This window comes from Spinacia oleracea, chromosome 6 (genome assembly GCF_020520425.1).
Source record: "Spinacia oleracea cultivar Varoflay chromosome 6, BTI_SOV_V1, whole genome shotgun sequence".
Taxonomy (NCBI): Eukaryota; Viridiplantae; Streptophyta; class Magnoliopsida; order Caryophyllales; family Amaranthaceae; genus Spinacia; species Spinacia oleracea.
This window is the reverse complement of record NC_079492.1, coordinates 64,149,167-64,174,027: the sequence shown is the minus strand read 5'-3', so window position 1 is coordinate 64,174,027 and position 24,861 is coordinate 64,149,167. Positions and strand designations below refer to the sequence as shown.

Below are 24,861 nucleotides of genomic sequence, written 5' to 3'. Positions count from 1 at the left end.
TGATACCATGACAAATATTGTGCAATCCCCACTATTATCATTAATCTCCAACGTATATATAGTACATCATAATTACCTAAACCTCCTTAGGATACATATTTAGGTAACATACCATAAATAGGATACTACAATATTCACATAACATATATATCACATATATATCGTAACACACATAGATATTTTTATTAATTAATTATTAATATTACGCATATACAATTTCAGCCAAAAACAAAACACTCTCATAATTTAAAAAAAATAATCTAAAATGAAATTCAATGCAAAATAAAAAACTAATTTAATCTAATACGAAGTATATAAAATTCCTATATACATATAAGTTTTATTTAATATAACAATTTAATAGAAACCGTGCATCACACGGACTAAAATCTAATTTTATAAAAATAGTTAACCAAACCCATACCTAATTCCAAAATATGCTGAACCAATATCCCTAATTGCTATACCCAGGTACAGCCAAGATGGCTGTACCCCCTGCCCAAAACGACGCGCAACGTCGTTTGGGTAAAATACCCAGGTACAGCCAACTTGGCTGTACCCCCTGCCATTGTTAGGCGCGTGGAACCCACGCGCGGGTAAGCAAATATTGTGGCACGTGATGGGAATAAATTTCGCGCAAGAATCGCCTATAAATACAAAAAAAAAAGAGGAAAATCATTTCGAAAACCTTTCAAATTCTCAGCACGCAAAAATTTTTCTCTCTCCTCTGCCCACTCTTCTACTTCGTTGTTTTCTCTCTCTTAAAACCGCCATTAAACTTCCTGCAACCACCTCAATCAACTTTCTCTCTCTTCAAACCGCTACTAATCTTCATTATTAAAGCTGAATTTCCACAAAATATCAAGAGAAGAAATCTGTGACTTCTTTTTACTGAAAAAAAAGAGAAAAATGGATGTTCGTGACGAAATTGACATGAACAAGCTTCAAAATCCACCGAAAAGCAAAAAGTAAGTAATTACAATTGATTCTGATGTTTCGATTTTATTTTCGAACTAAAATGAAATCTAATTTTGCTTATTTTCGTTCTATTTCAGAAAAACGAAGATGCCGAAAGAAAAAAAGGAAACGTATGTAATTTAATTTCAGATTTCGAACATGCAACTGTTTTATTACTTAAATATTTGTTTAATTCAGTTATTTTCAGTATTTTTCTTTATAATGTTCAAATAATTTCATTATAATGGTCAATTTTTTGGTTTATGATGTTAGCAAACCCTAACTTCTGATTTTTTGGCTATAGGACTGGAAGATCTAGTGAAGAGCAAAAAATCGGGAATGCAAAGCAACCAGACATGAAGGAGTAAGTTATTTTAAGTTTTCGTAGATAAATTCATTTTAATTTACATATGTTCAATCAATTTTATGTTAATGTTCAATCGTTTTTAATTTAATGTTCATTTTCGTTGCGTGATGATTTAACCAAACCCTAACTATTGGTTTTTTGATCACAGAACTGGAAAATACGAAATTGAGAAGGAAATTGAAGCTGAAAAGCAAATAGACACATTCCAGTAAGTAATTTTTATGTTTTTGAATATCTATTTCTATTTAATTTGCGAATGTGCCATTTTTGACATTTGATACAATACAAATACAAATTAATGATACATTGTTCATATTCATAGATATTTAACAATAATCTTATTGATGATTAAAATTTGGATTGGGAATGTCAATTAATTTAAATATTATTATAATAATGTAAATGTGATGAACTTTTGTTGAGTTTTTCTAATCTTATGTTAGATGTTCAATTTATGTATAAAATGTTCATATTGTTTAAGCTAGATATTCATTTTGGTCCACTGAGTTTTGTTCATTCCTCTGTAAAATAAATTAAGTCTTGAGAACTCATGATAACTATCTTATGCAAAATGTTCAATTGATTATAGCAGAATATTCAATATCTTTTTGGAAAATAATCATATATTCCAAACTGGATATCCTTTTTGGTCTACTGAGATTTTCTTTAGGAATACTGAATTATTTCGAATGTTATATATATAATTAAAATGATTTGAACATTTGTTCATTCATGTCCAAAAACTAAATCCAGAAATCATGGTAACTGTCTGTCTCCAAAATGTTCAATATATTTTGATAAAATATTCATTTTCTTTTTATAAAATATTCAATATATTTTGATAGTTCATTTTCTTTTTATAAAATGTTCAATTTTTTTTTCTGGAATATATTTTGTTACAGAGTTTTGTTTTGGAATATACTATGAATTATTTCTAGTATTATATTCATAATGGAAATGTTCTTTGTACTAATATTCAATTTTTCTACAGTAAAATTTTAAATCTACACTCATCTGCGAAAAATGTTCAATTTATTTTGCTAAAATATTCAATTCTTTTTAATAAAATGTTCGTTTACTCTGATATACTAAGTTTGGTTTAGAAATCTTCAATTATTTCAACTACTATATTCATAATTTTAATGTTTGAACTTTTTTTCATTTCTTCAGTCCTTTTTATTATTAAAACTCATGATAACTGTTTTTATGTTAAATGTTCATTTTGTTTTCATAAAATATTCATTTCTTCAAACTGAATTTTGCTCTGGACACTCATTAGTTATACATTTATAAAATCTAGAGAACAACCACAAAGGTTAATACTCAAATTTAAGCGAAGACCAACTAAATCCCAGCCAGAGGTTCAGAAAGTATTAAGGTATAAGATAATATCAATTTTTTTATTAAATATGAATGATTTTTAATATTATATAATATAATGTGTGCATTAACATCATATTAATAAAAAATACAGTGAAGGAGATGGGAAGGCATGTACAACTTCTGAGACAGAAGTTCAAAAACCATTGAGGTATAATATAATGTCCATTTTTTTACTACATTATGCATGTAATATAAATGTTCTTTTTCTTAAAGTTATTTGTTCAATTGTGTATGGCTTAATATTCATTCATAAATTGAAAGTTTATCTCATCTGCGTTTATGAATTATGTTCAAAAAATTTCCTCCTTGCGTTCAAAGTTTTTATGAATTATGATCAAAAAATTTACTTATTATGTTTAAAGCTTCTCCTATATGTTCAAAGCTTTTCTCCATTGTTCGTTCAAATTTTTTAACCTTTATGTTCAAAGTTTTTAGTCATATGTTCAAAGCCTTTCTTTCTGTTTATATCTCAGTCAAACTATTTGGTTATATGTTCAAAGCTTTTCTCCATTTTGTTCAAAGTTTTTAACCTTTATGTTCAAAGTTTTTAGTCAAATGTTCAAATTTACCTATTATGTTTAAAACTTTTCTCCATTTTGTTCAAAGTTTATTACCTTTATGTTCAAAGTTTTTACCCTAATGTTCAAGTTTTTAGTCATGGGTTCAAATTTCACAGTATAATATAATGTCCATTTTAGCTTTTTAAATAATTTTTTATTAATTTTATATAAAATGACTTGTACGTTTACACCTTACTATTCAAATTACAGTGAAGGAGATAAGAAATCTTCATCAAAATCACAGCCTGAAGTTCAAAAAACATCAAGGTAAAAATTAATATGAATTTTCAATTTAGTTGAATCGTTCATAATTTTTATATAAAATAGCATGTATATTAAAAATATATTATTCAAATAACAGTGAAATAGATCAAGAAGAGTCTTCAAAATCTTTGGTACAAAGAAAGATTGCTACAAAAAATAGGTAGAATTTGGCATTTTTTTACAATTCATTTTCTTCTGCATATTTGTTCATAATGGTTTCATTGTTTGTTCATTCATTTGGAATTGTTTGTTCTTTATTTTTTATGGTTTATTCTTTATTATTGAACAACTCTTTCTTTCTTCTTTATTTGTAACTTTATATATAAATGATATTTTTCATACGTTTTTATATATATGATCACACATTTGTCGGTTTAATTTATTGAATTTTTTTGTTCTTTGTTTATCAGGGGCAACAACTTACTGAAACAACTTACTTCCTTATTCACTGCGAAAGGAAGAAATGTTCAATGTTAAACTAGTGATTGTTCAATGTTAAAATAGTGAATGATCAATTTCAATAATAACTAACAATGGAAAATTGAAATGTTCAATATCCTTAAATAAAATATTCAATATTAAAATAGTAATGTTAAAAATAGAATGTCCATTGCTTAATTAGGTGTTGTTCAATGTACTTAAATAAAATGGTAATTACGAACATAGGTAATATTCAAAATCATTAAATAAAATGTTCATTATAAATTATAAATAATGATAAAATACTTGAATTAAATGTTCATTGTAACATAGGTAATGATCAATAACTCTTAATAGAAAGTTCAATATAATACAATACAATGTTCATTATCTAAATAAAAAATATTCAATATATTTCAATGCAATGTTCATTACTAATATACGTAACATTCAAAGTCATTCCTTGAACTGAATATTCATATATTTGTTAAGAATGTTATAAGTAAACAATGAACAATATTTTCTTTTGGGACAGAACAATTCAAAAATTCATAACATAATATGTATTTTATCAAAATATATAATGTTCATAAGATCTGAGCTAAAAATTCATTAATATTATATACATTGATATTAAATAAAATTATGAATAAAAATCGAACAAAAAATAACGTACAATTGCAAAAAAATAAGAAAATCTGCAGAAAACAAAAACAAAGAAACAAATCAAAATCGAAATATCCAGCGAAAACACGAAAAATAACAAAATTCTAAACACATTTTATCCAAAATCAAAATATAAAATCGAAAACAATCAAACCAAAAACATTGAAATCAAAACAAATAAATGAAAATAATAAAAATATAAACTTACGTTCTGACATCAATGTACTTAAAATTCCAGAATTAGATTCGAAAAGAGCTTCAGAATTTTCCATAACTGCGAGCTACATGGAAACAGAGGAGAGAGAAAATAGGAGAGAAAAAATCGAAATAAACCCTAAGAACAAGATATATCGCAACTTGAAGAAGAAGAAACAAAAAAAAAGAGTTAGAAAACTTAGGAAACTCAGAAAGGGGATAAAAATATGCTGAACGACGTCGTTTTCGGGGGGTACAGCCAGCGCTGGCTGTACCCGCATCACACGACGTCGTTTGATTAGGGGTACAGCCAGCTTGACTGTACCCGAGGGCAGCCAAAAAATTGCGGCTGAACCAAATACACCCATAAATATTTAATTTCCATTTGTCTACTTGGGCCAGGCCCAAATTTGTAGCACGGTTTCGAATATAGGCTATGAGATCTTCTTCAACCTAATTTCAGTTTTCTGGCGGAAAAACTTTCATACAATCAGCAAGTTTGCTTGCGAAACGTGAATATTAGATTGAAATCTCGTTTCCTATTCGTTTCCGGGATGAATTCAGTTTCAAACACGTCTCTATTTTTCTGAAACGGTTTCGGCGCGTTCCGAAACGCTTTGCCGATTTCCCCGTTCCAGGACGTTTCGGAAACGGTAAGTCGTGATTTTTTGGCGTTTCCGTGCTTCGTAGATTGATGGTAGGTTGCGAATTTCAGAATGAAGAAAAAAAAAACAAGGAATTATTAAGTTTTAAGTACTACTGAGTATTAAGTTGTAATGTGAAATTTGAGACATTAGAATGATTTTTTGTGAATTATTTTTTGGAGAATTATTTTTAATAGTTGTGGTCAAACTGGTCGGTACTCGATAGTTCCTGACCAATCTTCCACTATTATAATACTGTTATACTGGGTTCCAGAGGATGGATGCTGATATCAAGGTTTTGGTGTAGAACTAGATGCCATTTAGATTAGCTTGAGGACTTCGAATTCTGTTTTTTAGTTTGGTTTTGGCTGAAGAAAATGAAAAACTCTTTTGTTGAATGTATGAGTTTACCTCAGCACCTGATATGTGTTTTATGACTTTTATCTGTGTGCTCATAGCTCATAATAATGTTGTGTGTATTTTCTGTTTGCTCATATTTAGAGTTGGAGATTGTTAAATGAGCATATTAAACATGTCATTTTCATCTCAAAGCCTAATTAAAATTTTGATGTTTGCAGTTGTAGTGTATGGGGCAAGCATCATGTGGGAGATTTCAGGAGCTTATGAAATTCTTATTAAATTTTTTAAAAAAGTCTGAGCTGGGACACTTCAGCCAAGCTTGACGTAAAAGCTCGAGCTTATCTCTTTCATTACATCTTTGCAAAACCAGGAATTAATAAGGTGGGTCACATGATGGAAGCAATTGAAGGTGATTATCTGCATATATCAGACGGAGTTGATATTTCAGATGCAAATAAAGACTTTGACAAAAAACCGAGACCAATCCATCTAGCAAAAAGTAGTCAACCTCTAAGGGGAAGGAGATCTTTCAAGAGAGTAGCAATGTTATTGACCATACCTTCTTATACCCTCAGGGTGGGTTCAATGAATGTATACCGTGAAAATCGCATGAGGTTGCAGTACCTCCTCCGTAAGCTTGTGGCACAACACAATTGGGTGGACGCTAGTGGAGTGCTAAGTGCATTGTTAAAAGGGACTTGCAGAGAAAAAACACCTCAGAACAACCGTATGAAGTATTGGGTATGCATTTAATGACTTTTAGTTTCCATTATCCTGTTCTCTTCTGTACTAGTATGGCTTGACTAATGACTATCGGTTCTAATTGGGAGTAAGATATCTGACAGAGGTGGCCATTCAGCTCTTGTGACTTGCCATTTCTGGAAAATTTTATGATTTGGCTTGAACTATCTTTTTTTTCAAAAAACACATACCTGTATTGCTGCCTTTTGGATTTCAAATTGGGGCTCAAGATAGATCACATTTTTTTGTGACATACCAGTCTCTCTCGCATGTAAAATTTTAGTTAAATAATGACTCAGAAATTTCTCTACAGGCTATATTCTAAGTGTTTTTGTAAATTATTAACCAAGAGCTTCATTAGGCGTGATAATTATTTGTAATAACTAGTCATAAAAGAATTGACTGTGGGTCATGATCCCACAAATTAAGTAAACCATGAGCAGTGGCTTCTGATCATTTGATAGTAGGAATTAGTTTACAAAGAACCAATGCATGTGGTGGCTTTAGTGGCGGTTACTAGTGGCGGTATTGTTGGGTGATGTGTTTTGGACCAAGGCATTGAAATCTTGAAAAGAACGCAGGCCTGAATTACCCTCTATTTGTACTTGAGAAATGTTGGAAATTTGCTTTTCTAATGAAAATGTATTGTACCGTAAATAACCATGTGATGTGACTAATAGATTCATGGAAGTTTCGATTTTTGTAGGATGAAATGGAACAATATAAATAAGATACAAACAATCATATCCTAGAACTACCTATTAATTTCATAACAAACATCCTTCTTCTCTTCTAGTTCCCCTTGCCCTTCCACCTTTCCCTCCTACCATTCCTATTTATTCGGGGGTCTTTATGTACTGGAATAAGCTTTTGACGGGCTTGATGCTCTCCCAACTATTAATAAAGGTCGTATCCAATGCAAAATCTCTCGCTATTTAGAGCATGGTCTGCGGAAGTTCTAAATCTAAGCAACCTTACCCTTATTTTCATAAAGAGGTTGTTTCCAAGGATCATCGAACCTATGATCTAGCGATAGCAAGTAGACACTTGACCAAGGCACGACCTTGCTCTCCCAACTATTAATCTAAAGGCTAAATAAAACTTATAATTTTCTTCATAATTTGTCTCCCTCTGAACTCCTCTGTTCATAGTATATGGTTCCCTTCTCACTATTTTCCATCTTTTTGCACAGGAAACTCTTAACTGAAATATAACGACCATAACCAAATTTGCCAATCCTATATGTCCTATGGACGGTATCTTTAACTTGCAACCCCTATTATTCTCATATTTGTTTATACTTTATTTTTTCTTGCATTGGTTTTAATCTTTATCTTTATCTTTTGTTAAATATACTATTTGTATTTTTTGATTTATGCTCCATATAGGTTGTTGTATTGCTTTTATTTTAATGCTTGCATTCTTCTTCTACTTTTTCCTTCCATTACTTCTCTTGGAAATATTAATCCTCGTGTTTCATAGTGACTACTGTTCAGCTAGTTTAAATCTTCTACAGGGAGGTCTATATAGATTTTAATCTCCTTAGACACCTTGTCATTGGCAGGATCTTTATAGTACTCTTTAACTCTTTAACCATAGCTTTTGTTGGCAAAAGGTGTTATTCCTTGTGTTATAGACTCCAGATAATAGAATTGTTCACTGCTAATATAATACATCTTCGTCCTTTTACAGTTGATACAGTTTGACTTTTGACACTATTCATATAATCTACTTTGATTATCAATTGTGATATATACTAAGAAAAAATATAGTCATGTGGGGTTTTGTTATAATCGTCTCATTGTATAGATTTATAATATCAACTTTTTATAATTTTTACTCATTGATAATTAAAGATATTAATGATTGAATGTATTGACAAACGTGATAAAATAAATTTGTCAACTAAAAAAGAACGGAAGAACTATGCAACTTCTTTGACAAGCATTCTATATCTTTGTTATCTTAGGTCGCAATGGAGCTTCTTCAACATATGAAATGTGATCCAGACTCATCAAGGATTGAGCACTTGTACGATACGTGGAAGGAAAAGATAAAGTCTGCCAAGAAGCGGCCATTGAAGGTATAGATTTAAATCATGTCATATAAAGTGTGAAGAGTGAAATAAGACACCTTTAAAAAATCACTTAACCTATTCTAATTTCTCTTAGAGCATCACCAATGGTGACTGGTGAGCCTCTAATTAAGGCTCCAAATTCTTTCATAAGCTTTTCTATTTCTCCAATGGTTAGTCATAATAACTTTTTGAAGAAGTTCACACCGCGTTACTTGCAATTCATTCCATTTATCCGTTACAAGCCACTTTCGCGACAATGCCACCGTTACCGGGATCAAAACCACGTCTGCGATTTTTTCCATTCTGGCGTAATACAGAAGCATTTTTAAAAGATAGAAATTTGCACTCTTGCTTTTTGAAGAATTTTGTCTAGCTTGGTATTTAATTGGTTTTCTTTTTTTTACTTTTTATTTTATTTTTAGGAAAGGTATTAATTGGTTTTGAGCTCTACAATAGTAACTAATAGCTTTCCTGTTCTCGTTTAATATAATGAAACATCTCAGAGGAAAGTTGTGTCTTTGTGTAGCTTTTCCTGTCAGGTAAAAAAAAACGCATACATAGCTTCTTATTTTTGGACGGGGGCTTCTGCTATCTTACGTGATATGTCTTGTTCATGCTTTATTTTTTCTTTATACATGTGTAGATTCTTACTGTGTAATATTTTGACAGGACAGGTCCGTTCTGTTGGAGTACATACTTTTATGTCTTGCACGAAATAACCATGACTTTGCCCGTGTTAATTTGCACAGGTACATTTTACTTTATTCACAACAGCTACTGAATACAATTTGCATCCAAAACAAACAAAAATTACATTTGCTATGTACAAGTTCAATTAAATGGTTGTTTTCGTGATTCAATTTCATAATTGGGTCTAATGTTTTGTTGTTGTTGCTATTTCTGTTTCTGTGTAATAGTGGCTCTAAAACCTTGTCGTTCGACCTTCTCCTTTACCAATTACCAACTTACCGTTGTTGTTGTTTACCCCACAAGCTCATCCACCAACAATTATGCCTCGTCAAGTCGTCGGACCCTTAAAGGAGAAGGGTTTGCCGACTTGAAGGAAAGAAGGAAAAGGAAAAAAAATGAGGACGGGAAAAAAAATTAGACGAAAAGGAGAGAGACACGTGTCAAGGTAACCTGCTACAACGGATTGGTTACATGTTACGACCATTACAAGAGAATAGGTCCAAAAGATTGGATTATTAAAATAAAACTCATATGTGGGATTAATAAAAAAGAAAACTGTCCAAAGGTAGGATTATTAGAATCAATTTTTCCTATAATAATTCTTAGATTACTTCCGGTATAGTTTTTCCTAACTTTTTATTTTTATTTTTTACTAATGGATAATTAAGGAAATTAATTGTAAAACTGGTGTGTTGGCAACTTGAAAGTCAAAATGGTGCAATTATTTTGAGATGGAGATAATATACACTAACAACAAACATAATGCATGTCATGATTTGAATCCACAACCCCCTTGAATATGGAGTTGTGATCCCCACCAATCCACCATGAATATGTTGGTAGAATTGATGCTTTTTATTTATTAGATATATTATGGATAAGTAGTAAACCAATTTCAAGACTTGTTAAGAAATTATGAGAGAAATATTACCAATCTTTCCTGATTTTACAATCTAAATTAATTTTTTAATGTAAACCCCAAAGAAGAAAAATAATCTCAGAGTCCCTTTCTTATACGAAGAACAATCGAAGTTGAGTTTTCCTCATCTCTCTTATTATTTCTCTTTTGTCAACATGACTCCTTATGCATAGCACGGAATCATAAGCTAGTTTATATTTTTGGCTGAGAAATGATATCGAAAATGTATCAGCCTTTCCTTTGGATGTTGAAGCTTGAGTGTATACAAGATGTGTAATTGTTGATATTTTATCAATTGAATTATGATGCTTATGGCTATGTAGTATCCTCTAGCAGACCATATGAAGGTTTAATATGACTGCCATTGCCATTTGTACTTCTCTTCGAGCTTTATGCAGAAGGATACAATTTTTCATACATCTGTTAAATTAACTTTTATTTTTATTTTTATTCCGTGTTATTTTATTGGTTATTCCTGTAGTCTTCAGCAGGAATATGAATCCGCAAGAGACCAAAAGTCTAATCTGGTAATGGGTTTGACCAATTATGAGTTGTGGTATTCCGAGCTACCAAATGAGATGCGGCTGGGAAACGTAGAAGAGTCTTGCATGCCTATGGAGTCGGAGACAATGAAAACCAACTCCTCTAAGGAAATAGATAACCTGAAGGGAGAGGAAGCAGCCAGTGTTTATGAGACATTTTCAAACTTGCACTATTATTCGGAGACATCTGTTGTGAATGACAAGGACACTTGTGCAAATGCCAATATAAGGCTAGATGGGGAAGTATCTGGGATAAAGCCAGTTAAGAATATCAAGAAATCCCAGTCACAAGATTTTTATATGAAATCTGAAGAGTTAAGTGTAGAAATTGATGGCTCAAGTCAACATGGTTATGATCAATTTCATTGTTCTTCTGCCTATAATGTACACAGTGAGTTTTATTCTAGTTTCTTTGTTTCATCTTTCCTCACCTTTCAGTTTTCCACCCCTCTCCTGGATTTCTTTCTTAAGAATGGTTGTTTCTCGTTGTGTTTCTAGTAAATTTATGGTCTCCAATAGTTCAGTCCATAATTACTGCTGGATCCTGGAAGATTATTTATTTGGTCTATCATGATTTTTAATATTAAATGGTAAATCGACGAAGTTTTGAATGTCTTGCTATTTCTGTCAAAAAGCTCTAGCTTGCAAATCACAATTGCAAGATTTTTGATAGTTTGTTCTGCCCTTTGTGGATTAGCTGATGCATTGACATGTGCTAAAAAAGGTTAACACCTTGCTATTTGTAATTTTATTTCTCAACAACATTTAAGCAGCTGAAATGCAGTGCTTGTCTAGTTCTATTGTTCTTCTATTGTGATTAAGCATTAATGCTTACATGCTGGAACAGTGTACAAATTGCTTGCAGCTCCGAGGATAGGAATAAGCATGTTCATATTCCTAGATAACTTTGTGCATATGAAAGATTTATCTGCACATAGGTTTCATGTAATGTAGTATGTATGCTTGAAAACAAAACTAGCAAAGTTTTTAAAACTTGGGAAACTAGGCAATGATGATCTGAAATAGATGTTAACAGAGGGTTGGAGCTAAGGATGTGTTTATGTTCTTTTCTTATGATAGGTGGTGTAGGCAGTTACAAATTTACAATTGCCGGGGGATGAAGGAGGAGAGGGAAATAGAAGTTAACAGAGTTTGGGGCTAAGGATGTGTTATGCTCATTTTTTAGCATATTTTTATGACTTTTTAATTCGAAACTATTAGTCAGGTGATTTTGGTTGCTTAATCACCAGTTCTGATTTTGATTAACTGTTGGCCTCTCTTAAGAACCAACTGTTTTATTTTAGCGTTTTATTTTACCATCTGGTTTATGAAATGTGCCCTTTCATTGTGAGTTTGTTATGGAGTAGCAAGCCCTAATAACTTGCTGGTGCAGTCTCTCACTTAAACTCTTGTACTGGACCTTATTTTGTTAAAACAGGCATGCAATCATTGTTGCCCGTAAGAGTGCCTTCTTCAGATAATTTTATGGACATCCTCTCTTCTCGTAGACAGCTTTTTGGTGATCATTACAAGGAAGCTTTAAAGTTTCTAAAGCTTGCTCTTCAGTCCCCGCCTCCAATCTCAGAGGCAGCATTACTTCCTTCAGTACAGGTACTTTATTGTTTAATCTTTAGACTTAAGAAATGTGTAGAATTTGTTTACGATAATTTGAATTCTCTCTCTACATTCCTTGAATCCTCTATACAATATCTGAGTTCATCATTAGTGAAGTTGGATAATTATGTTAGTCAACAGTAAAATGAACTCGACAATGGAAGTGAAAGTAGTAAATTCTATTTTAATTTTTAGAAGCTCCAATATTAATTACATTCCTATGATGTGAAAATTGTTTCATCAAGAATTTTACAACTCATTGTGGTGGTGATTGAGGCAACAAATGTGTTATTACACACATCAACAGATGAGTTCAACAATTAGGTTACTTGAGCTTTGAAATGACCAGTCCCGTAACCATACTGGCAGCATAAGCCTGTTGGTTATGGTCTGGTGTGTGCAGAATGTTTTGATATTTGTGATTAGTAAATGGTGTTGGCATGACATAGCTGCATATTTTTTTTGTTACTGAGAAACATTGGCGTGGTCTCACCAAAAATCTATTTTCCGTTATTCTTCCTTTGCTTTCTGTTTCGGCTAATGTGCTATCCGCAATCGCTGTTTTGTTGATAGAAATTGCTGGGTATCTTGTGTTCGTTTATTGCAATTGTTTTAAGAAAATTTAAATTCCTTTTGGCAGTTGTTGCTCCTTGGTGGCCATGGTAAGGAAGCCTTAGCTATTGTTGAGCAGTCATGCAATGAGTCAAGCTCAATTCTTTCTTTTAGGTAACGATCTTGCCCCTTGAATAAGATGTGTAGCATACAAATGCTTGTTGATAAAATATACAATGAAACAGAAACTAGTTTTAACCCCGTGCTATGCACGACTTTCGTGTTGCTTTTAAAGTTATTTTATGTCATCATAATGATCATAAGATTATATTTATATCCATTTTGTGCTTCTTAGAAAAGGAAGAGGTTAATATAAGTTAAGAAGTAAGATTATAATTGTGTGAATGTGGATATTAAGATGTAAATCGTCAAAATGTCTTGGAAAAAAACATAACATAATAGTGTAGTGATTGTAGTCCACACGAACGAAAAAGATAACAAATTCACTAAAATTTGAGACAAAACAAATAGTGTAGTGATTATTGTTATGTAAATTGAATTAAATTATGAAGTATTAAATTATACATTCACAAAATAAATAGTCAGGCACCAGTTGATAACAAAGTAATTCAATTATATTTAATGGTATGCCATACTCTCCTCGCAAAATGGGTCAAATATTAATTGATTATAAAATCCAAATGATTTTTAACATAATGTCGAAATTACCTCAATCTTTAATTACAATTAGGCCCTGTTCTGTTCACCTTATTTCCACTTATTTCAGGAAAAATAAGTTCAGATAAGTTCAGATAAGTTCAGTTAAGTTCGGATAAGTTCAGATAAGATAAGTTTAGGAAAAATAAGGGTTGACCAAGTACAACTTATAACTAAAATAAGTTTTGATAAGTTTTAATAAGTTCAGATAAGTTCAGTTAAGTTCAGTTAAGTTCAGATAAGATAAGTTCAGAAAAAATAAGTGAAAATCAGTTGAATAGAACGCAGCCTTAGGTAAATGAACCTATGCACCCAAAAAAATAACAATTGAACCTGAATTCAATATGGGTATGAAGGGTTAATGGAGTAAAATAAATTTTCAATTGACGTTTTATACGCAATTTAATCATGAAATTATTGCAGAAAATACATACTAAAAAAAAAGAATAATATAAAAATAATTTCAACAAAAATCAAACAGGAAAAGAGGAATCACAACCTTGGTGAAAAATGTCTAAATAATATCGAGCGATAGGCGGATCGGTTGATAGGTTTGGATTTCAAAAGGTGATTAAGATGTATGGCGGAAGGGAAGGAGATTGGATGAGAGAGAAATTGCGAGGTTGTTACTGAAACAGAACAAATAATGATTTTAATTCATTGATACAAGTATACACCGATATGGTTAAACTGGAAAAGGGAAGAGGAGGGGACAATGGCAACGGTTGAGTGAAACAGTGAACCGCCGAAAAAGCAGAAAGGGAGCAAGAGAAGGTGTAATAAAAGAAAAACAAAAAAGTAAAACATCATTTCCGAGCCTGTAGATGCAGATGATTTGTTTCTTGCCAAGGCACTCTACTTCATTTGCCTTTCGGGTATGTTTCTTTGTTAGAAAGTTCCAACTGGATGGATGACCAACAAACACGACACCAACCTTGTATTTGACAAAGTATGCTTCACACAATACTCTCATGCTTTCTCCATGTAATGATGGACATAACTACTATACATTGGGCAATGCATTACAAAAATGAGCCCGATTTCCGTCCTGTTCACCTTAGGTTGCTCATCCATTAGCCATTTGTATTGAGGTGTGTACTTTATGAACAAAGTTTATGAAACTACTTCGACATGATTAGTTCACCGAGAGTTAATCATATAATAATGCAAGTATGTTAAACATGAAAGAAACTACCAAAAGCTGAGTAGGAAGCCATGCCAATGATATAGGCTGAAGCTCTTTTGGATAATAAGGAGCAGTATTGAGAGATGCTTGAAGGGTATAGTTTAACCTGCATGAAGCAACATAATTTCTTCCTAAATAAAGACAAATTGCACCATTCTATACTGTTGGAACGACCTGGAAAGATTAGGCTAAGGATAAATTTTGTGTTGCATAACAACTGGATGTGAACATGAGTCCTCCAGGTTTATTCTTTCATTATATTAACTTGCTATCCTTGTCTGAATTACACTTCTGCAGCAAATCACCTTCCCATGCATGACTTTCAGCAGCAGTTTAGCTTTGTAGTTTATGAGTTTATCCAATTAGTCAAAGTGATCGACGAAGCCATGAATATATATATATATATATATATATATATATATATATATATATATATATATATATATATATATACTCTCTCTCCTCATCTAGTTGATTGGATACTCTTGATCAATCGGGGTTCATCTTTAAAAAGAAATAGGACTTGGATACCATGCAAGTTACAAGAAGTCTTATATGGACATTACATTAAGGTAAGTGATATTATAGTTTAAAAGAATCGAGGTAATCAGTAAAATCAATCCAGGAATCTACAATTATGTACTTAATAATTAGAAGACATACTTCTATTAACAGTATCAGTTATAGACATAACTAAGCACAGAAATGAGGAAAGTCATCAACCTGGCAATCATACAACTTTCAGAGTCGAAATTGAGTTATCTCGCATTCATAGTATAGACTCTTCCAATGTAATCTTTCATGTGTTTTGACAAAAGAGAATGACAAAAAACGTAATAGATATTGAGATGCTAGTATACAGAACATTGGATCTTCAATCTATCTAGAAAGTTAACTTATTGGCTAGAAACTAAAGGATTAGAATCTATATATATTATAGATTGAAAACTCCCCTGCAAAGTGAACACATGAAGTAATACATTATTGGTCATTTTGGAACAATAGATTAGTCCTTTCTTTCTAAAGCAGATGACCTACTAAAATAAGAGTTTCAATAAAAGGTTCTTGGTTGCCTATTAGTGCATTATGTAAGACAATATCTAATTAATCAATTTAGACTGTATTTTTTATCGAATTATTAGGAACAGATTATTATCAGTAGGGTTGGTCTTCAATTCTTCATTACTAACACCGTGCAGATGAGTTCAGAGTATAACATACATAACAACAAAACTTTTTACCCTAACAGTTCACAAACTGCAAGAATGCAAAGCATCCGAACCAGCAATTTTTAGCAGGTCATTGTTTTTTTTGCAGCGGAAAGTGTGTGATTGGAAGACATGTGGCACTTAAAACTTCCTGTTATTAAAGTAGTATAGAATTGTAGATGTTACACATAGATATAAAAGTTGTCTGATATACTTTCATAGCTTCAAATACAATTTCTTGTACATGCTGAACTTGCTTGCATACACATATACGAAGTAGGGTAAAGTGGTAAACACATAGCAATAGGATAGGACCAGGGGTAAAAAGTGTTATATTGCTATTATCTTTGTAAAGGACAATGGAAAGGCCACATGATTGAACCATCAAAGTCAGAGTAAAATTAACATCACAATTGAGTTTGTGTTTATCAAGAATCAAAGTACATGTTCTTTATCCAACTCTGATCTTACACCATTGTTTCTCTCAAAAATGAATTCGATACATAGTGATTAGCAATTTGTAGTGTATACCCTAAAAAGTTCTTCAAAATACAAAAGAATTACTCCCTCCGTCCCAGATTAGTTGTTACACTTTCTTTTTTCGGCCGTCCCAGATTAGTTGTTACACTTCTAAATTAGGAATGATCCCACAATTATTATATTGTCTCTCTCTTCCCACTAAATTGTTTTTTGTCCCCACACCCTCTCTCATTCAATTAAAAAAATACCCCACTAACTCCTATCATATCTACTTTTTCAATAAAATAACAATTGATAACCAAACAACCACTTATCACCTAAAACTTTGTGCAAAGGTAAGTGTAACAACTAATCTGGGACGGGGGGAGTACTCAGTAGAAAATTAATCTTGAAATTATATTATGAATTTATGAAAGTATTCTAAAATCCCAACAGGGAAAACACCACAATTTCATAACTGATTGCAATTAAACCCAATCTTTATGATTAAAATCTGTCCAAACAAACTAATTTTCGTAAATTTCTAACAGACACCAAAGCAATCAATAGAACAAAGTATTACCCAATATTGCAAATTGATCCTGAAAAATGATATGTACCCTGAAAAAGTTCAAGAATTACACAGGATTAGAAATTCTTCTCGAAATTATACCGTAAATTAATGTAAAATCATCTAAAATTTTAAATAACCAAAACAACCACAATCTTTTCCCATTAAAATCCGCCCAAAATAAGTAGGCCAAATTCCATAACAACACAAGGGAAACAAATTATTAAAAATACAATACCATTATGTCCTTGTTCTTCAATGGTGAAAGAAATACCGAATTCTTCTTTCTTGCATTATCCTTTTCTTTTATTCATCTTTTTTCATACATCTACATCTACAACAACAACAACAACAACATTATATTTGCAATTACAATCCAAAGATAAAATATGTAATCAAACCGAGAATGGAATTTTATCAAAATCTATTACTGTATAGCAATTCTAAGGGCCAGAAAACAAACCACGGATCAGCGAGATGAGATCTGACATTTTGAGGAATTTTGGAAAATCGAAGATGTAGGAAGAGGAATACATGAGGGAGACTGAATTTGATGAGAGTAGTTTTTGAAATCAACTACGTGGGAGAGGGGAAAGAATGAAGGATAAAAAGGACAGGGAGTTAAAATCGGAAAAGGTGTGTCGTTTGAGAGATGGGTTGCCGAAGAGAGGAAGAAGGGAGTGAAAAACAGAGGAGGAGAAAGGTAAAGAAGAAAAACAAAAGGGGGTACGTGGCACTCTAGATGGCCTTTAAATATCCCTGTTATTAAATATTAGAATAGATGTGAAACGAGAATATTGGAAATAGAAATAGGGAAAAGGCAGTGTGGTTTGGTAGGGAGATAATGGTGGAATAAAAGGAAGATAAAGGAAAGAGACACGTCCCATGATTGGTGTTAAAAGCCACATTGGATTTGGTAGAAATGGAAGGGAAGCGGAAAGGAAGCCCCTATGTAAAATGGTCTCTCTTCATTCCTCGCAAAACAGAAGGAATTGAGTGGATAGCATCACTAAAATGTTGTCAGTTGTCACCCTCAATGTGGCGTCAAAATTTTCTTTCGGTGTATTTCCTTCAGTTCCTTGATTTCCTTCCAATTCATTATACCAAACTTGAAAGTATAGTTCCTTTCTTTTCCCTTCTCTCCTCGTGTTTTCCCATCACTTTGTTTTCCTTTCTTTAACAAAAAAATATACCAAAAAAGCTGTAAAGTCCATGTTAATTTTTAAGCACTTTTCATACATACTGTTTCTCTGTTCTGCATTTCTTCACCGCTCTTCTTTTTCTCTAGTATTAGGTACAGTTTCCTTGTACTGATCCAGTAATCCATAGAACGGTGATTCATTGTTTAATACAAGCACATTGAGCTTGTGTCTGAGATGCTGATTTATCATGTACTCTTGAGAAACATTGCCTTCTACTCATAATCTCTTCAACAAGTATGCTTGTGAGTTTTAGGAATGTTGTCTTTCTGCATGCTTCACTACTTTGTGGTTAGAAAGGAATGGATTCATGTTTAAAAGTGGGGGATCCTACTGCTAGGGCAGGAATAGTAAAAGATGATACGTTGAAATTGTACTAAAGTTTTGTTTTGGAAGAAACTATGAGACTGTTTTTGTGAGTCCTTTTGACACTAACTTAAGCTATTGTATGTTCTGGTACAATTTAAATTTAACAGATCAAATCAAGATATCAAAAATGTGTCCGTAAACAATTGTGCACAAGTATCAATTATCAGTAGATGTACATGGTTGATTCCCTGAAACATTATCAAACTGTAAGGTGATCAATATAAATTAATTAATGCAAACTTTTGTTTTTTATACTTTGGCAGATTAAAAGCTCGTCTTTGGGAGTGCTTTGATGCGAATAATTATGATGAACTCTCTGCATGTTTTGAGGATGTTATGAAGAAGGATCCCACATGTAGGCATTCTCTAGCAAGACTCATGGACTTGCATCAAAAAGGTGTTGATTTTTGGAACTTGATATTTGCTCTTACATATCTTCGAATCTTATATATGCTTAAAATTTATTGTCGAAATTCAAAAGGTGTTGAATTTTGGAACTTGATATTTGCTCGTCCATACTTCTACTTGTTGATAATATGTGTCTCTTATATCATTGGTCAAAGGTGGTGTTTTGTAGTCGTACTACATCCGTTTCACAATAGATGCCCTGTTTTTATTTTCACGCTTATCAGTACCAATCTTTGACCATTACTAATTATTTATCACTAGAAATTTTATATTTTGAAAATATACATTAAAAACAAGGGATTTTCTCAATGGTATCCTTGAGTTTCTTAAATTTCTTAAACGTGACATTAATTATGATTTTTTGCTAAAAAATCTGTTTAAGCTATCTTTTAATACCCATGGTTAATCTCTTCACTCTCCTCTTCATCCCCCACCTGTCCTTTTCAAAACTCAATTTCTCCACCATTAACAATCCTTCACTCAAAATAGAAGCGAAAACTCAAAAACCAACAAAAGTAAAGTATCCATTGTCCTTGTAAAACAATAAAAAAATACCCTCACTCATCCACTTGCAACTTAGTTTATTCATTTCCTTGAATATTCAACTCTCCTCGTAAACTATGTGCCTGGTTAATTGTTGCGACTTGCGAGTATTGTGGAACGAAGGGAGTAAGAAGTACGGGGATCTTTTTTAAAAAAAAAACAGAAGTTTAATAATTTAAACTAAATAAGCAATGTATACAAACTACATACACGCAAGCAGTGGCGGAGCTACTGCAGGGCATAGTGGGTCACAGGACCCACTATTCCCAAAAAACAATATTGAAAAAACAGTATAAGAAAATATTATGTGCCCTTCGTATCATAAAGTGTAAGTTGTCTCACTGGTTCCTGCCCTTCATGCTGAACTTCTCGTCACCATTTATCCGGGTTCGAATCCCATCAAACTTAATTTTACCTTTTTCACGTTTTTTCCCTTCCTCTAATTGATACTGCAGCACTGCTGGCCCTTGTTTTGTTTTCCTTTTGCTGGCCCTTGTTTTGTTTTCCTTCTTTATTTCATATGCGTTGTTGTTAAACTGTTAAAGTATCCCCATTCTTTTATGCCTTTCTCATTTTAGTTTTTATTATATTAATGGTTATTCAAAAATAAAAATTATGCTTATGAAGACGAATTTATCAATGCTGCAAAAAGTAAAAGGTGATTAGTTTTGTTAGTAAACTCATTTTTTTAGTAAACATGTACTATGTACGAAGTATTATTTAATGTATTTGCTAGTTGTAATTGTGGTGAATATATAAAGTTGAATTATATTATAGGTAATTCGTTCATTGTCTTACATTCGAATGTGAAATGCACATTATTATATCTATATTGATGCTACTTTAGGTCATACAGAGCACATAGTATGATATAACAAGTTCCACGTTATTTGGATTTATAGGAGTAGTATCTAAAATTGAGGAAAGACTTTGGCTTTTTTTAAAGAGCGTATTAAAAGGTGACCTACCAAGTTTTGAATCCTGGATCCGCCACTGCACGCAAGGGCCTAATCTGGTCAGCAGATCAGAGGCGACACCAAACACAACAAAAAGGCAATAGCCACGAACAAAACATATTAAGGCACTAGACCACTAAGTTTCTTATGCTGCAGGAGTAGGGCGTTATTCATGTTCGCTTATTGAACTTTTATTGAACTTGAAACAAATTAAAAGCATTAGTCGAGCTATACTTAGTTCGTTCTAGGCTTCAATCACTGGTCTCTTATAACGGGTACATTTTGGGCTTTGTTTGCACTTTCACAGGCTTTAATTAATTCTGAATGTATTTTCACCAATACAGTTATATGATAAGAGAGTATGAAATAGGAATTATGTTGAAAAAACTGTGTTATAATACTTATCCAGGATCGAAAAATTCTACTAGTTGAATGCATGGAGAGCAGAAGCACACACCTGGAGTAAAACATGATATTTATATGTAAAACTTTTATGCATGGTAATATAGTATATAGTCAACCCATGAACATAACGAGTTGGACAGAATTGATACTCTGATGTTTGAGTTCGAGGTTTTTTTTTATCTGAGTTAAAAAAAGTTTATTCGTTTTCTTTTGAATTCTTAACGACTGAAAATTTGTTTAGTTTTGACCAAGCTTGTTGGTGTTCTTAAGTAGATAAGTTCATATTTAGTCACCTGGAGGAACTCAAAATATCTATATGTAAGTTTTTTATGCATAGTATGTAGTCGTGAATATAATTGAGTTGGACACTGTATGTTTGAGCTCGAGGTTTTTTTAATCTGAGTTAAAAAGTTCATTGGTTTTCTTTTGAAATTCTTAACCACTGAAATTTGTTTAGTTTTGACCGAGCTCTCTGGTTGTTCTTACGTAAACTAGTTCATATTTCAGTCCTATTCGCCTGCTCTGATTGTGTTGCCTTTCTTCACAAGTATAGCGAAATCACAATGGTTACGGAGTGTATTCATAAAAAGAAAGTCAATTGTGAAGTTAGGGTGCATCAGTTTCACCATAAAAATAAAGATTCAGTTCAGTTAAGTTACTAGTGAGCTTTGATTAGTTACATTGAGGCTCGGTTTCAAGGTTAAGAAGTTCAGATATGTTAAGTGCGTGGAATAAGTTAAGATAAATAAATAGAGATCGGATGAGTTTAGGTTGCTAGAATAACTTGCGGAGGGAGTAATTGAGCTGAATAACTCTTGCTTTTTTTGCTATACATTCTTCCCTAAATGGGTGGCATTTCACCCTTTGTTTTCTCTTCTTTGCACTACAGAAAGTCAGAAACCAATGTTTTAGGCTTCAGTCTACATCTCTCCTCCTACTTGGTTTCTTGTTGATGCTGTGATTAGGGGTGTAAATTGGATGGACTGGATTGGAGTTTGCCAAGTCCAAATCCAATCAAAAAAAAATTGGACTCGGATATTTGAGTCTGAGTCCTGTCCAAACTTTTTTTTGAGTCCGATCCATAAAAAATTCTTGAGTCCGAATCCAGTCCAATCCGATCCAATTTTTTTTTTTTAAAAAAAAAAGTTAAACTCAAATGGTTTGAACATAAATGCAAATAATACTGTTACCAACTAATTTTTCTGACACATAAAATAAAATGTACGAGTATTAAAAATTGGGTATGAAATGTTTTAACACCTATAACTACAAGTCACTCTTCCATAAAGGGAAAATAAATAGCCATTAACAATAGATAAATTGCAAATAACAATATGTCCTACGCATCTAATTACTTAGACAAAAAAGGTTTCAGTTCTTTAAAAAAAACAAAGTTTTAAAATAATAAAGCTCAATAATCAACCATCACAGCCGACGAGAGAAAGCGAAAGAGAAAAAGGTGGATAGAATATTTTTGGGTTATGGGCTTTAAATGGAGTGTAATATTTGATTGTTTTTCGTTGCACATAGTAAATAAAAGCCCAAAAATCACATATTTCACAATAGTTTTCAAATTACATATGTTTATCTATAAATAAAATCTTAAAACTTTGGACTTAATTGGATTTTTGGACTCCAAAGGGTTGAGTCCAAGTCCAGTCCAAAAATAATTGGACTTGGTAATTTGAGTCTGAATCCGATCCAAAATTTTTCATGTCTGATCCAGTCCGACAAGTTTTGATTGGACTGGATTGGACATTGGACTTTTCTCAATCCACTTACACCCCTAGCTGTGATCAAGAGTATTAATTACTTCCTCTGGCCCATTTTACTTCCAACACTTTGACCGGCACTGGGTTTTAGGCAATTTAACTGATTTCTTACTTTATTGTGTGATGGGTATTGTGTAGTGGGGTATATTTTATCATTGTTATGGATTGTGGGCTATTTTCTTTTACAAGAGTGTGAGTGGGGGGTCTCATTTTACCCTCACTGATTTTATTGTGTGATTTTTGAGAAAAGGTCCAGTATGATACTCAAAACAGTTTGGATTCAGCTCCATGTTTCTTTATTGGTATTGGAGTAGATGAATATTTCATCAATCATATGGGTTTGAATATAGAGATAGGTTGTATGCTATATTTCATCTTTGTCAGAAAGAATAGTACGTGAGGTGTGCAATTCTTGTCAGCAGCTCTCTTGTGAGTTGGACAGATGTGTAGTTATTGGTCAGTTTTCATTCCTCTGATTCTTCAACTGGCTCTTCAAAGCTAGTTTTGAGTGTTTCTACTAATAGGAGATTCGTTCAGTAGGAATATGTGGCTCGATATTCAAATATAATGGATTAAGGGGAAAAAACTCATTTGACTAGTTGGGACTTGGGGATTTTGTTGAAAGTCCAACAGTTCTACCGGGCTTACAAAATTTTAAACATGTTGCTGTATTATGTTCTGTTGTATTGTGGGAATGGCTGATTCGGCTTGATTTGCATTGCTTTCCAGCTTACGGTTTTCAATCCCTAGCCTAACAATTAAGATCTTGTTTTCTTTCCTTTCTTTTTCCTTTTTGAGCTATACAATTGTCATAGTAGTGCTTGGATTTCAAATGCCATTTTAGGCAGGTGAACCAGATTTAATTGGACCGATGGTGATTGATTACAAGCTGCTCATATTCTGATTGAATAAGAAATTACTATTTGCCTTGTATGTTTGCGTTTTTCGTCTTTTTTCTTCTCTGTTTACCCTCACCGACCCTTATTTTCTAAAGCCTGTTTAACACCAATCCAAATGGAAGCTACTAAACTGGAAAATTCTAGTGAAGCTTTGATAATTGAATGAAACTTAGATGTCTGTTGCAGACTTGCAGTTTTCTTGTATACTTTGGGAAGTTTGTCATTGGGTTTCTTCTTTTAATTTTTCAGGAGAATATGCTACTGAACGTCTAGTGGAGATGATTGCTCTTCACTTGGATGCAACATATGGAGATCACACTTCGTGGAGGGAATTTGCGTTGTGTTTGCCTAAACTTTCACATTGTGAAGAAGACAGAATGTCAATGTGTGTGGATGGGGAGCAAGTTAAGAGTGGGAATTTGCATACTACTCGGTTCTGTAGGACACCTGCCTCATTGGTGGAGGGCATGTCTGGGAAGGCTTGGAAATTTCGATGTAAATGGTGGTTAAACCGACATTTTAGCAAGCATATACTGGCATCGGAAATGGAAGAAGGTATCGCCTAAAATTTCCTTAGGTGTCTGCGAAATTTATGTGTCATATTTCGTAAAAGCAGAGTCATTTTGTGGAAGGTGGAACTTTCTTAACCATCAATAGGAAGGGTGGATTTTGCAACATTTATTAATGTGTGAAATGGATTGTGAGAACCCGTCTTAGTGAAATAATTTTGCCCATACTAGTTAATTTTGCCTATGTCTGTGATATTGCCTTTTGTTAATGGTTTTATTCATAGTAAAGTTGGCAATTTTGCCTGTCTGTGATATCTGAAACTTCTGATTTCTTAGGTGACTTGCAGCTGATGACATACAAGGCAGCTTGCGCATCGCATTTTTACGGGCAAGAGATGCAATATGTTAGGAAGGTTCATACGTACTTGAAAGAGCAGGAATCCGAGGCCGAGCCTGATAAGATGCTGTTGTCATTTTTGTCTACGCACATGAAATATTCTGTAGGTTTTTTCTCTAATTTTGTTAGGAAATGGTAATCTTGTCATCATAAGAAAGTATATTTATTAGTCAAGGCTTTCTGCACTTCATTCCTTTACTTTAAACTCCCATCATAACTCAAATAACAGTGAAGGAACAACCTCAAGTTTCCTAGAGGTGGTCTCCTTTGCTGATATGTGCATGGTACGATTGAAACTTTTTGGCTTTATTT

General features: G+C 32.6%; 2 protein-coding genes across 3 annotated transcripts; both read left to right on the top strand.

The window, feature by feature from the left end:
- Positions 1 to 508: 508 nt before the first annotated feature.
- Positions 509 to 4,008, top strand: LOC130463217 (uncharacterized). The gene is made up of 9 exons (XM_056832286.1): positions 509 to 968; positions 1,056 to 1,088; positions 1,262 to 1,321; positions 1,473 to 1,532; positions 2,625 to 2,702; positions 2,799 to 2,855; positions 3,478 to 3,534; positions 3,629 to 3,691; positions 3,942 to 4,008. Exons 1-9 carry the CDS (start codon positions 910 to 912, stop codon positions 4,006 to 4,008), a joined length of 534 nt encoding a protein of 177 aa, XP_056688264.1. The 5' UTR covers positions 509 to 909.
- Positions 4,009 to 5,253: 1,245 nt separating this feature from the next.
- On the top strand, positions 5,254 to 24,747 carry LOC110803744 (uncharacterized). 2 transcript variants are annotated; one of them, XM_022009276.2, is made up of 10 exons: positions 5,254 to 5,465; positions 6,035 to 6,557; positions 8,527 to 8,640; positions 9,304 to 9,383; positions 10,725 to 11,176; positions 12,224 to 12,396; positions 13,040 to 13,125; positions 18,924 to 19,057; positions 23,893 to 24,198; positions 24,500 to 24,747. In XM_022009276.2, exons 2-10 carry the CDS (start codon positions 6,207 to 6,209, stop codon positions 24,559 to 24,561), a joined length of 1,758 nt encoding a protein of 585 aa, XP_021864968.2. In that variant the 5' UTR covers positions 5,254 to 5,465; positions 6,035 to 6,206; the 3' UTR covers positions 24,562 to 24,747. The 2 variants fall into 2 exon arrangements, with proteins under 2 accessions (XP_021864968.2, XP_021864967.2); XM_022009275.2 differs by having other exon boundaries at positions 24,489 to 24,747.
- Positions 24,748 to 24,861: the final 114 nt, after the last annotated feature.

What these genes read in the sequence shown, in the direction of transcription:
- LOC130463217 (XM_056832286.1), top strand. Translation starts at nt 910, where the DNA reads ATGGATGTTCGTGACGAAATTGACATGAACAAGCTTCAAAATCCACCG. An exon ending in CCGAAAGAAAAAAAGGAAAC is followed by an intron (nt 1,089 to 1,261) that starts GTATGTAATTTA and finishes TTTTGGCTATAG; the next exon opens with GACTGGAAGATCTAGTGAAG. An exon ending in GAAGTTCAAAAAACATCAAG is followed by an intron (nt 3,535 to 3,628) that starts GTAAAAATTAAT and finishes TTCAAATAACAG; the next exon opens with TGAAATAGATCAAGAAGAGT.
- LOC110803744 (XM_022009275.2), top strand. Translation starts at nt 6,207, where the DNA reads ATGATGGAAGCAATTGAAGGTGATTATCTGCATATATCAGACGGAGTT. An exon ending in TTCTGCCTATAATGTACACA is followed by an intron (nt 11,177 to 12,223) that starts GTGAGTTTTATT and finishes TTGTTAAAACAG; the next exon opens with GCATGCAATCATTGTTGCCC. An exon ending in CATTACTTCCTTCAGTACAG is followed by an intron (nt 12,397 to 13,039) that starts GTACTTTATTGT and finishes TCCTTTTGGCAG; the next exon opens with TTGTTGCTCCTTGGTGGCCA.